Here is a 13,187-nt window from a genome sequence, read left to right on the forward strand (position 1 = left end):
TGCCAAATATTCTACTTTAATCTTCTATACAAGTCTGTGAGGTAGAAATTTTTGTCTTTATTTAAAAGTTGAGGAAACAGGGTTCTCTCAACAGTAAGTTGAATAGCTTAGTAACTGCAGAGATAGTATTTTTATTTCTTGTTTTTTTCTCTCTCTTGCATATTGCTATTGGCAAAATTCTTGAGTTGGAAGGGAGATTTTTTTGGTAAGTTTCCTATTTTTCAAAGGAATGACTGAAATACTACATGGAAAAAAGCACAATGTTGATTTAAAACAAACCTTGTTTATCTATTTTTAAGAATTTTAGCGAAGAAAAAGTGATAAATTTTATTAACTATGTTTTGGCATTCAGATGATTAAAAGAGGGCCACTTTTCTTTAACAAAATGTGCTGATGGTTTTCCATAAGTTACTACCAACAGTGCTATTTTCTTGGTATAGATCCTCCTTGGTTGCAGAACTGAAACCTTTGAGTTCATTTGTTGATTTCCATTAGAGAAGATTTTGTTACAGTTTTTGCATCCATGTGTTTGCATGCAGTTGGCTAGAATTTTAATGGCTCTTGCAAAGTAATTGGTTTTACTCATAAAATAAAGTGAGTCTTCTGTTAAGTAACCATGTATGTAACACAGAGACTATTTGTTCTTTGAAGATTGGATTGAAAAAGAATTATATTGAATTAGGAGCCTTTGGAGAGTGATTCTTTAGTTTCCTTATTTGTTTGTCTCATATACATTATTTTGTTTTTTCTCTTATTGTGTCACTTTGAGAATTTTTTATTTTGGAATTAAATTTTGCATTTCAACATCATTATTTGGTTTGTTAGCTCTGGCTGAGGACATCTCCCACAACTTAAACATTGTTTTTCAGCCGTTGTTAGATTGTCATTTTCATTCTTAGATTATTAAGGTACTTTTATTTTTAGTCAATTGATTATCAATTTTATTATTTTCCAACAACTCTAGAATTGGTTTTATTTACCAACTTCCTTGTTTTTACTTCATTTTGGTTTTTCTATTTTTAGTCTAATTTTGTTTTCATTTCCCTGCTTTCTTTTAGCTTTCCATTCTAAGCAGGGCAGAGCTAGTTTATCATGCTTCACTTTGTCCTTTTTGTAACTGTGATCAGAGTTGTTTTTTTTTCCCCATTACTTGTGACATTTCTGTTGTTCTAAAAATGTATTCTACTGTTGTGAATTGGTTTTCTCTCCTACCCAAGCATTATTTGAAAGGGCATTTTTAATGGCCAAATAATTGGACACCTTTTAATTCTGCTTTCGTCATTGGTCTCTACCTTTACTTTGCCTTTGTCCAGGCATAAGATATGTAGGAGGCTTGCCCTTTTTCCCCCTTTTTCCCCTTTTACTTTTGCTTCTTACACAGAATGTAATCAATTTATGTGCAAGTTCATACTGATTTGAAAATAGAATTCGTTCTCCTGTCCCCTAGTATTTGGTCATCTCCCATTCTTATTGTAGTGTCCTCCATTCATTTTTTGCATATTTGACCTATCATATCCTGCTAATATTTTTCTTGAATTTTCATGGGTTTGTTTTTTACAAATTTGACCTGTGTTGGAACACAAAGATTTAGCATAGTTGTATTTTGGGGGTTGTGGTTAAGTGTCTTTATCATTATTGAGTCACCTTGGTTATCTCTCCTAATGCCTTTGAAATCATGTCAGCTATTCCATGGCCATGTGAATGAACATGGTGCCTGGTAGGAAGGGACCAGACAGAACATTAGGCACCTGAATCGTGATCCTGGTTCTGTTACCTTCAAACAGGTCACCTCACTGAGGCTCTTTATGTGCAAATTGTGCTTACAGGGTTACTGTGAGGGTCATTTGAAAAAGTTCTGTGCATGCATTGCAAAGAGTCACCAGGAAGGTATTATCATGTGATCACAGCTCAACTTCCAGAAGATTCCCCTACAGGGTTCAGGTTTGAGTGTGCCCTTGGAGGCAACAGACTGTTCCGTGTTGACTATTTAAAATGCCATTGTAGGTTTGCTTGTAAGTTATTTTTGTACTTACATTTCTCATTGATCTGGCTTCCTTGGTTATGTTTCCCTTTTTGTTTGTTTGTTTGAAATTATATTGGTAGCTAACCACTACTAATTCTGACATTTATAATATTTTTAGCAGGCAGGCTTTTGTCAGAACTGATTTCATTTTTTTCCTTTCACTAAGTCGTTTAATTTAATTTAATTTAAGTTGTTTAAGTGAGTCATTTAATTTATCTTCCTTCTGAGTTTAGAAGGAAGGCTGTCCTCCCCTTTCTCTTTTCCTCTCCCTTCTCTTACTCCCTTTAGTATTCTCAGGTCATTTTCGAAATTCTCCTTTTGTACCCTAGAGTCCTCCCAGGCTTTTCCCTAAATTAATGACTGGTTTTACTGTCCTTTTCCCACCTTTTTATTATGTTTCTAATCTGCTTATCTTAAGAGACATCCTTCTGGCTTTCAAGAATCTCTGCTTCTTTCATTTCCTTTCTTAATCTGTGGGCTTCTGTTGATGGAATGTTCCGGATTCTCAGGTCTTGACTTCTCCAATTGTCATTTGACTTGTTACCATTTGTATCAGTGCCACCATAACAAAGTACCAAACACTGCTTGGCTTAAAATAACCGGAATGTATTGCCTCGAGTTCTGGAGGCTGGAATCTGACATCAGGGTGTTGGCAGGGCCGTGCTCCCTGTCACAGTTCCAGTGGATGACCCCTCCCTGCCGCTTCCTAGTGTCTGGTGGCTGCTGGCAGTCCTCAGTGTTCCTTGGTTTGTAGACCCATCACTCCAGCCACATGCCATCCTCCCCATGTCTTCTCATCATCTTCCCTCTGCACATGTCTGCCTCTGTGTCTAATCTCCCCTTTCCATAAGGACACCAGTCATACTGGATGAGGGCCCACCCTAATGACCTCATTTTAACTTGATTACCTCTATAAAGACCCTGTTTCCAAATAAGCTCAAATAAGCTTTTTCTCAGGTACTAGGGATTCAACATATCTTTTTCAGGGACACAGTTCAGCCCATGACACCATCCTTATGGCTGTTGCTCCATTGCCCTTGGCCTGGTTGCCCGCCGTGGCCACCTCACGTGCACAGGCAGATGGCCAGTCAAGGTCCAGGCTCCTTCTCATCCGTTCACTTTCAATGCCCCCTCTCTCCTGAGAGCCTATCCCTGCCAGGGTGCAGGGACTTGAGCAGTAGGCGTTTGGAAGCCTTGCATGGAGGGTTCTCCAGGGCCGAGGATGTGGGGCATAGTCCCCGTTTGCCATGGCCCTCACCAGCACAGGGAGACTGGACCAGAGTTGCTGTCTCCAGCGTGCTGATCCCCTGTCCAGCTGACTCCACCTCACTTAGAGCCTCCTCTGACAGTCTGGGCTCCCGAAAGACACTTGTAGGCTTGAAATTTACCCCAACTTGTTGGCATTCGTGCACAGATCCCCTTCTGCACAAGCACTGACATCACTCAGGTGGCCTGGGATGTGTCTTCAGATTCTGTGACTGGCTCTGCTGCTCTGAGCACCTTCATTTTTAGAGTTTCTTTTGGCTTGTTCTTCAGACCTTTTAGTGAATCTGCTCCTTTCAGATTAGACCTGTTGGTTTTGCACTCCTCCGGATGTCTGGTGCCCTGAATGTTCCTTCACATGTCAGAAGGTGGCTCTTGTCTTCCTGGCTGGTTCAACAAGGAACCACCACCCAGGAATCTGCTTACCCACAAAAAGAAAGTTTTGGGTTTTATGTAGGCCAAGGGTTCATTAATACATTTTAGAACATTCTATGTATTTCTCCCTCGTTTTAACACATGTGTCTTGACTGGAAAGACTAATTCTACTGACTGCCTTTTTTGTGTCATGCTGTGCTGTCATTGAGCTCTCGTCTGTCCCCTCAAGGGACAGTGAGATGGGAACACAGGGAGAAGAGATGCAGATTCTGCTTTGTGGGGCTCAGTAGAGACCTAGTAAGGAGGCAGTGTTGGAACTTGCTCTTGTGGGTTCTCAAAATTGCAGAGGCACACCCCTCCCCCAGCACTGGGGCAGAGAACCCTTCTCTGTGTCTGCTCAGGGCCCAGTTGCCAGCCCCACATCTCTCAAGGTTAAAGCCAGCCTAAAAACATTGTCAATTTCAGCCCTTCATGAGCAATTATATTCTTCAACCATAAGGGTTGCACTGACATAAAAGCATGAGAGATGTCATTGTATTCCACTGGCTTATTCACTGTGTTATTTTTGTATGGAAGCTTCAGGCAGCATTATATAAAGGCAGGTAATTGCCCTTCTGGACCACAGCTTCCATCACAGAACAAGGAGACCTTCTTGTGCAGAGGTAACCCCAAACATCACTTTCTGTAATGAGCCAAGTGCCCTAGTCCTTCTTGAACTGGTCCTGGTCACCACCACTGCCTTGGAAAGCAAGTTTCTTAAGTCATCATACAGTGTCTCTTTGGCCCAAAATTGAAAGGGCTCATGCTTAAGGACCAGCATGAGCATATTCTCTGTTTCCTCCAGAGAGGTGTGCCTTAACCATGGCATTGTTGAACTTTGGGGATCTCCACAGTGAGCTGTCTTTGATTTTGCAGTTCAGTGTGCATGGATTTAATTATACAGTTGCTGGCTTCACCACCTCAGAACCTGGTTTATTGTGATCCTGCCCAGACTAAACATAAATAAGTAATGAGGGCTACATTTCCCAGCTACATTTCCATGTCGGGTGTACTGTGCACCCTTCCTCCTTCCTTCTTCCTCTCTGCCACTTTGGAAACACTTGTGCACCCTATAATGTTTGTGCACCAAAAGGAAAGTAACTTGTATATGTGAAAGTTTTCAGACTAACCCAAGACCAGGTAGAAATCCTACATGTTTTTCTAACCACCATCCAGCCCAGAAGTCTTTTCACAAACATGTCTGAATTCTGAGTGTGTCATCATGTTTTCTGACTTCTTGCTTTTTGCTACCTCTCCCTGGGCTTGAGTTTCACAAATTTCAACACTGCAGAAACTCTGGTGGATGTAAGACCTAGAAAGAGCTCAGTTTTAGGAACTGGCAGCATCTGCTTCCTCCTCTTCCTCATGTCTAGAGAATTCAGTGCCACACACAGCCACTCTCCTGTTATTGATGATTTACTTCTGATAAATAGTACCTCCCAAAGAAGCACAGGAGGCTTCCCTGCAGGTGTTCTTTCCTGGCTTTCTGGTCAACATCACATACTCTTAGTCCTTGAAAGGTGACTAGATGCACGTTCAATACACACACAGCTCTTCCCTTCGAGACATAAACTCCCTGAGCCAGTTCCGTCTGCAGCATCCATATCCTCAACCCCAGTGCCTGACAGGCGGACCTGCACTTGGCAGTGCTCAACTAAATGCTGCTGACTGTGAAGCAAGACGGCATCCTTGTTACCTAACTGGGGGCTGTAATGCAGACACTTACTGGGTGTGAAGAAGGTGGTCCTTGCCCCAGGGCTTTCAGGATTAGTAGGATTTAGATAGGAGGGAAGAGGTCTGTGAACTCCAGGGAAGAGAAGGCAGAGCAGGGAGCACCCTTTTGCCTTTGTCGTGGTAGCAGGACAGAGTGCAAAAGCAGAGGCCAGCCCGCCTGCAGAATCTGGGATCCCTGAGTGACCTCATGACACCCACGATCAAAAGGAGACCAGCTCTCTGGTGAAAACTTGCAAAACTCTCTTAGCTCCAGTCCCACCAACCTTGTGTCTCCTGCAGCCCCAGAGCACCCTGGCAGCCCTTTGGCACATTGGCCAGTCAGGTACTGACAGTAAGCTCACTGTCAGGCCCCCACAGCCTTCCTATGAATTCCAGTCCACTTTCTGAACCCTATGGGTCATTTATGACAGGCAGTTTCTGTACTTTAGTTGGCAATTTCCCTTTGGTCTTGAATCCTCTGCTCTAGGAGTAGGCCCATTCCCCAGTTTCTTCTACCTAGAACAAATTATTAACCCCACCAGCCATCTGCCAACAGGAGCACAGAGGGTGGGCAGAGGTCGTGGAGGAGACAGTGAGACAGAAATTTGGGAAGTGATTGGGGCAGATTGTGGAGGTGTGGGGCTTTCTGGGGAGGGAGTTCAGGTGTTCTGCTGCAGGCGGGCTGGGGTGCAGGAAGGCTGAGGGGTTTGAGTAGACCTTGGTATTTTAGGGTGATCGTTCTGGTTAGAGGTGTTAATAGATGGATTGCTGGTCCCAGTGGCTTGATTCTTTTCAGCACACAGACATTTACTGAGTGCCTGCTGCATGCTAGGCACGGTGCTGAGCTTCACACGCAGTCAGACAAGGTGCAGCACTGGACATGCATGCAGTCGGGTTCTGGATGGCCACACTGCCTGCTGGGGCAGTGGAGACAGAGATGACCCTTGGGCTGACTTAGTGCAGCACGGAATCCGCAGGCAGGTTCCTATAAGGGGAGTTGAGCCTGATAGCGCCTGTGAAAGTACCCACCTCCACCTCGACTGGCCCAAGGCCCCACATGGGGTTAGTTAAGCAAACACAGGGCTCCAGTCTCCCAAGGCTGAGCCTCTGCTCCTTATGTAGTTCTAGGCTGCAGCTCCAGGGTCAGAGGACAAGAAGGAAATGCAGGAGGAAGATTGCCATTGTCAGGACAGAACATCTCAGCTGATCCTCCAAAGATGTGCTGCAACTAGTTTACGTCACAATAACAACCTGAATCTTTCCTGTTGTTTTATTTATTTTTGATGGCCCTTAGAGAGTTTTATTTATAGACACCTAAGGTTTGTTATTTAAAACCAAAACCAGCCTCCTTTTCATCTTGCATTTGACTGCCATTTCAGTTCAGGTCCAAACTATTTGATATTGAATGACCAGAATGGCCACACAGGGTGAGTAGAGAAAGTTAGACTGCAATCCGGACACCTTGGATTTATGTCCAGCTGTTTGGCCCTGGACCTGGGGCCTGGATGTGTCTTTGAGAACCCAGGAAAGGGAGGCAGCCAGACCCTTAGAGAGCCTTCTTTGACTTGGCATCGCAAAGACTGGCATGGCTCCTAGATTGGCTGTCATGATTACTCCAAGGCTCTCTGTGGGAAGCCATTGTCCTTCTCAAGAGTATAAGCCAGAAAGAATCCTGGGTCCAGAAGCGACCTAGATACCATCTGGTCCAAGCTGATCATTTAGCAGATTAAAACCAACAATAATAAGGTGAAGGGTGACACAACTATGAATTTTTATGGAAAGATTAGGAAGAAGCCGATGTGACTGGATTCAAGTTGGAGGCATCAGAATGCACTCATGTTAAATATAGGGTTGTGTTGGATCAATGGGCCAAGAATCAGTGACAACCCAATAGCAATGAGCATACCCAACACCTAGATCTTGGTTTCTAAATACCATTTTCTGTTAAAGGGAATCAGGGATGGTACTTGGAAAGGACCAGAGGAAACTTGAACATCTTATTTTATCAGGAAGTAAGGGAGTGCCCAAAACTGATAGGGATATGTCAGAGGAACACAGGAGTCCCCTTGATGGGACTCCCAGTGGTCAAACTGGGGACTACCTGAGCATTGGAAGAAATGATGATAATAATGAATTATAATACTTTGAATTTAAAAAGGATCTGTGAGTCCATAGTAATATTTAAACAGGTGGGGAGGGACATACTTCTGTACAGAAGAATGACACGTAACAAATGTAGACAGAATGGAAGTTTTAGAAAAATTACCACCTTGTAACCACCAATGTACTAAGTGAGTAAGGCCCTGATCAACAATGGATGCTGAAATCATTGGGTAAACTGATGTAGGAACATAAAATATTCACAGATAGTCTCAGAATATCACCCCACAGATTGCTGATTAATCACAAAGAGTAAAATAGAACTTAACCCAAGGGATCAGACCATTAGTGAAATAACCTGACATCAGGTGCCCTCTGGTGGAGCAACTGGTAGGACTAAACATTGTCTGAGATTTTTGCCAAAAATGCTTAACTTGAATCTAAACATTAGGAAACAACTCAGTAAATTCAGATTATGGAATATTCTAGAAGACAACTAGAATGACTTGAAAACTTACAATGCCAAAGTTGGAAAAGACATTAAAAGGCATGAGGATTCTTCTAGATTAAAGAAAATAGAGACATGTCAACTAAATGCAATGTGTGATTCTTGATGGGATCCTGGATCAAGATACAAAATAGTTATAAAAGACATTTCTGGGGTATTTGGGAATATTTGAACATGGATTGTGGATTTGATAATGTATTGATTTCATTTCTTGAAAATGATAAATATATGGTTGTCACGTAGGAAAATATTCTTGTGGTACGCGGGCCTCTCACTGTTGTGGCCTCTCCTGCTGCGGAGCACAGGCTCTGGACGGGCAGGCTCAGCGGCCATGTCTCACAGGCCCAGCCACTCCGCAGCATGTGGGATCTTCCCGCACCGGGGCAGGAACCCGTGTCGCCTGCATCAGCAGGCAGACTCCCAACCACTGCGCCACCAGGGAAGCCCGGAAAATATTCTTGTTCTTCAGAGATACATGTTGGTGTAAAGTGCCATGATAGCTATAATTTACTTTCAAATGACTCAGCAGATAAATGAAAAGTGTGTGTGCTTGTATGTGTGTGTAGAGAAAAAGAAGAGAAAGCAGATGTGGCAACATATTAACAATTGGTGAGTCTACAGTGCAGGGTGTATGAATGGGTAATCGTGTGTCCTAGTTCAACTTCTCTGCAGTTCTGAAATTTTTCAAAATAGAAAATTATGGGGGAAAACAATAATGACAACAAAAACAGGCCTAAATGTCAAGTCTAAAAAAAACCCAAAAAACAAAACAGAACAAAAAACTGAGACTAAAGATCCATTCTCTTGACCCAAAATCCAGTATACCATCGACTGTCTCTCTTCATCCAGGTGAATGGAGAGAGAGACAGGCAGACAGAGACAGAGCCTCATCTGCTTGGTTCGAAGACCAGAGCTTTTAGAGGGTGTTAGTAGACCCAGCCTTTCCAATCCTGGCAAGTTAGCTAAGGGGGCGACAAAGATAAGGCACATATCGCCACCTTGTGGCCAGATAAGGAAGTCTGTCTGCTGCTGCCAATTTTGAAAGCAAACTTACCCCATGTTTCTGGTGTCTTTTCCAGTTGTTACCTTTTCCCATTAGTGAAGAACTAATCTTTGTTTCTCTAATTTTCTGATACGGATTTCCAGCTGCTTTAGAGAAAAAAGCCAAAAAGCCAATTTCCTTTCCCCAGAAACCTCACTGAGCCCTAAATTCTTTGATGATCAAGAAGAAAGAGAAAGCCCTGCTCATACACATTTAACCAGATCTCTTTTACCACCATATGCCAGAAAACTGCTGGCCTTTCTGACCCAATCAAATGAGAAAAGCAAAGGAGATTTATTCAGAGCTTTTGGTGGCAAGTGAGTGAGCCACTGTCACTTGCATTTTGTCAGAGGAGTGGGGAAGCTTTATGGTGGATAAAGGGAAGGCTTCAGGTGTGCCCTGACTAGAGGCTGTTGACGGGGAAGCTGGAGGCAGCTAACTAGAAGGGGGGCGTCCTACATGATGGGTTAGGGGGCATATTTGCCTTTCCCTGGTTAGTCTAAGTTGGAAGCAGGGACAAAATTAGGGAAGTTGTCACTTATCAGTCAAGTCCTGGACATTTGGGGCCAGTTGTTACAGAAGTTATTGTTTAGCTTCCTGGATTGTTACTAGACATTGCAGTATGGCTTCTGGCAAGTTTGGCTTCCTGGACTCTTTATTATAGATAAGGGGGTTAGTTTCCTGGTAGGTTGCTGCAGGTTGTGGGTCAAAGTTCTCTTTTTTATATATGGTCTGGCCATTGTCTGTATATTCAGTCTCTCACTCTGGAAGCAGCTCATCCACAAAGCACCCAGTGTGGTGTAAGCAGCTGCAGGCGGCAACTCCTCTAATCACAGGGAAGAGTGCCGTGAAGGGAAGTGAGAAGACCCAGGTTTGGGTCTAAGCCTTCTTCTGCAGTCTAGGGAGGCTGCTCCAAGCTTGGGTGGGCTCCTCTGTACAGAGCAGGGGCCATTCCTGTTGTGTTTCCCCCCGAGGGTGATAGCTCTCTAAGAGGTGATGCTAAGCCCACATGCTCCCTCTAGAGGCTGGAGAGTGAGTAGCTGTAGCTGTGCAGAGATTACCTTCAGGTTGTAGGTGCAGGAGGGCTTAAGTACCTTCTCAGGGGCAACGTGGTCCCAACCTCTCGGGACTCTGCTGAGATGAACAGACAGATTCACACTTGAATAAATCATTGCTTTATTTCAAGTCTGCACGAGCCCTGGGCTCATCGCTGGTGTGTGCTTTCCCCTTGCTCCAATATCCAGGCTCTTCGTGTGAAATGGTCCCACCTCAAGCTGCCCTGGGTGGATCTGGACTGGCTCATTGACATCTCCTGCCAGATCACAGAGCTGGACCTTTCTGCCAACTGCCTGGCATCCCTCCCCTCCATCATCCCCTGGGGACTCATCAACCTCCGGAAGCTGAATCTCTCAGACAACCACCTGGGGGAGCTGCCCAGCGTGAAGTCATCAGATGAAATCATCTGTTCCAGGTGGGCTCCTGCCCTGAAGCCCCTGGGGTGAGCCCTGGCCATCTGAGCCCCGGCTGCCACCACCACCCTCCTCCTGCACTGTCCTCTTCCTGCAGTCATGCTCCCTGATCGTAGTTGTTGCTTTTGAAAACAGATTTTCAGCTAAAATAAGAGAAGGAAGTTCTGCCTGCCATTATGCAAGCTCTTGGGCACAAGGTCCCACCTCCTTTCCACGTGAATGCAGAAAGATCTGTCTAGTAGGGTGGCTTGTCTGGCCCACGTTTCCACCACTCGCTGGCAGCCACGCAGGCCTGCTTGTCCGAGGTGCCCAGTCTTGTTCCTGCACACAGGAGTCAGAGGAAAGGGGCTGGTGGAAACAGTGGCACCCAGACAACCCAGCTTTTGGTCCACCTCCCAAGGAAAGTGGGCAGGGCCTCAGAGAAACAGTTAACTTCCCAGGACTCTGGCAGCAGCCTGATGGTGTAGGCAGCTCCTGTCTCCTTTTCTGGGAGGCCTTGGGAAGAGGCCCAAGCCTCCTGCTGAGGCTGCATGGGGAGAGGAAAGACCTTACCTTCACTGATGTATTGATAATCATACCTGCAAGGCCTCATTCCATATGGGATTTGAGCTGATTTCAAAAGCTAAGGCTCTAAGTTAAGTAAAAAAGAATGTTGGAAAGAGCTTAGGGTCAGCAGTAACTCATGGGAAAGAAACCTGCACAAAAAATTAAACAAGTGCCACGGAGTGGGGGTCTTTAACCTGGACAGACTTGAGGGTCCAAAAGGTTAAAAGCAGTGCTCTCTGGACTTTCAGTAACTTCCAGGGCACCAGCTTGTTCTGTTATCACATATGTGAGAAAGTTTACATCCCTTGGTCAATGAGACCAGGATCCACCAAAGAGAGATTTGGTTTTCTTTGTCTACACATGACATAGTGACAGTAATGCAATGAATAAAAATCATATTGCTGTATTTCAATGCACATTCTTTATCCTTGTGCAAGGAGAAAAAGAAACATGTTTACAGAGAAATATGTACCCGTGATGCTTTACCTCTTTCTTCTGATGCCTTGACTTCCTTCTCCCCCAACTACAGGCTACTCGAAATTGATATTTCCAGCAACAAGTTGTCCCACCTCCCACCGGGATTCCTGCATCTCTCAAAACTTCAAAAACTGACAGCTTCAAAAAATTACTTGGAAAAATTGTTTGAAGAAGAAAATGGTATGTTTTAGCATCAATAACCTGACTTACTTTGTCATTTTCTTCTTGATTGGGCTGTTTTTACAATTCATCCTCTTTTATTTTCCCCTAGCCACGAACTGGATTGGTTTGCGGAAGCTACAGGAACTCGATATTTCTGACAATAAATTGACAGAACTCCCTGCACTTTTCCTTCATTCTTTCAAGTCACTCAATTGTCTGAATGTCTCCAGAAATAACGTGAAGGTGTTTCCAAATGCCTGGGCCTGCCCTTTGGTTAGTAACTTGCCGAAAATCATGAAAGGAGCTGTCAGTCCACATCCATGCCAGCCTCACAGAGCTGTGGGTGCGGTGCATACCGCATCCCCTTGGCGGCCACGCAGTGGTGTCCTGTGTTATAGACAAACATGTTACTCAGCATCCAGCAGCTGAGGGTCTCAGGCAGGTAACTCACCCGAGAGCCAGCGCACCTGGCTCTGGGTTTGAGATTCGCACCGTAACACCCACAGGACTTTCCACAGCTACAGCCTGAACTTCTGGCCCAGGATGAGTTCTGTCCAAAAGGTGGGGTCGTTCCTTTAGGACAGCTGTAAAATAAGAATAAAGAAGAGAAGAATAATCTGCATCCATAGTGCTGCCCATTAAATCATGGTATTTTCTCTTGGGAAGTTTGCTTGTTAAAACAGATGGAACAGCATAAAGAATATTTGTGTTTTATTGCTGTTTTCAATAGCAAATATGGAACTTCTCCGTCTCTAACATTAACATTTCTAGTTTAAGCATATTTGTGTGGGACATGGGCTCCTCTTCAGAGCACTGTCCTGAATTGTCCCATTATTTCCAAGGACAATGGGCCAGATGTTCTTGAGGGAAGGGAAAGGACCATGAGCCACCTTGGTCTCCCCAGGAAACCATTCCCATCCCTTCCTTGGAGCAAGGACAGGAAAATGGGGCAAGGATAGTCTGTAGCCTCTTAATTAGCTGAATTGTATTTATTACAGAGCCTTACTGTAATGGTCTTGTTCTTAACATTAAATTTGGAAACAGTCTTTATCATAGACACCACGGCATTTAGAAAGCTAATTAATTCTCTTTCTCATCAAATTCCTAGAAATGCTGCAAAGCATCCAAAAATGCCTTGGAGTCTCTACCAGACAAAATGGCTGTGTTTTGGAAGAACCACCTTAAGGATGTGGACTTCTCAGAAAACACACTCAGAGAAGTTCCCCTGGGACTTTTCCAGCTTGATGTAAGTCTAATAGCACCTTATTTCTCCTTTTCAGCTTTTGTAAGAAAATCACTCCACATTGCAGTGAAACCTGTATGCTTCTTCCGAGCTTTCAAGACAAAAAAAGTTGAAAGAAAAGTTTAACTGTCAAAGTCACGCATGGTTGTGTGCAAAGAGACTGAGAGGAAATGTGCAAAATGAAACAGCTCTGGGAGGGTGGCGGGATGATGAATTTTTATCCTCCA

The 13,187-nt window shown here is 44.2% G+C and overlaps 1 protein-coding gene across 3 annotated transcripts in view; it reads left to right on the plus strand.

Moving 5' to 3' along the window:
- LRRK1 (leucine rich repeat kinase 1) overlaps positions 1 to 13,187 on the plus strand; it is a 123,153-nt gene that overhangs the window by 63,614 nt on the left and 46,352 nt on the right. For all 3 annotated transcript variants that reach the window (XM_079911609.1, XM_079911608.1, XM_079911610.1), the window contains 4 exons: positions 10,308 to 10,534; positions 11,608 to 11,735; positions 11,827 to 11,990; positions 12,826 to 12,963. In XM_079911609.1, the coding sequence (XP_079767735.1) occupies positions 10,308 to 10,534; positions 11,608 to 11,735; positions 11,827 to 11,990; positions 12,826 to 12,963 (657 nt within the window). The remainder of the gene's footprint in view (positions 1 to 10,307; positions 10,535 to 11,607; positions 11,736 to 11,826; positions 11,991 to 12,825; positions 12,964 to 13,187) is intronic.

This window comes from Stenella coeruleoalba (genome assembly GCF_951394435.1).
Source record: "Stenella coeruleoalba genome assembly, chromosome: 2".
NCBI lineage: Eukaryota > Metazoa > Chordata > Mammalia > Artiodactyla > Delphinidae > Stenella > Stenella coeruleoalba.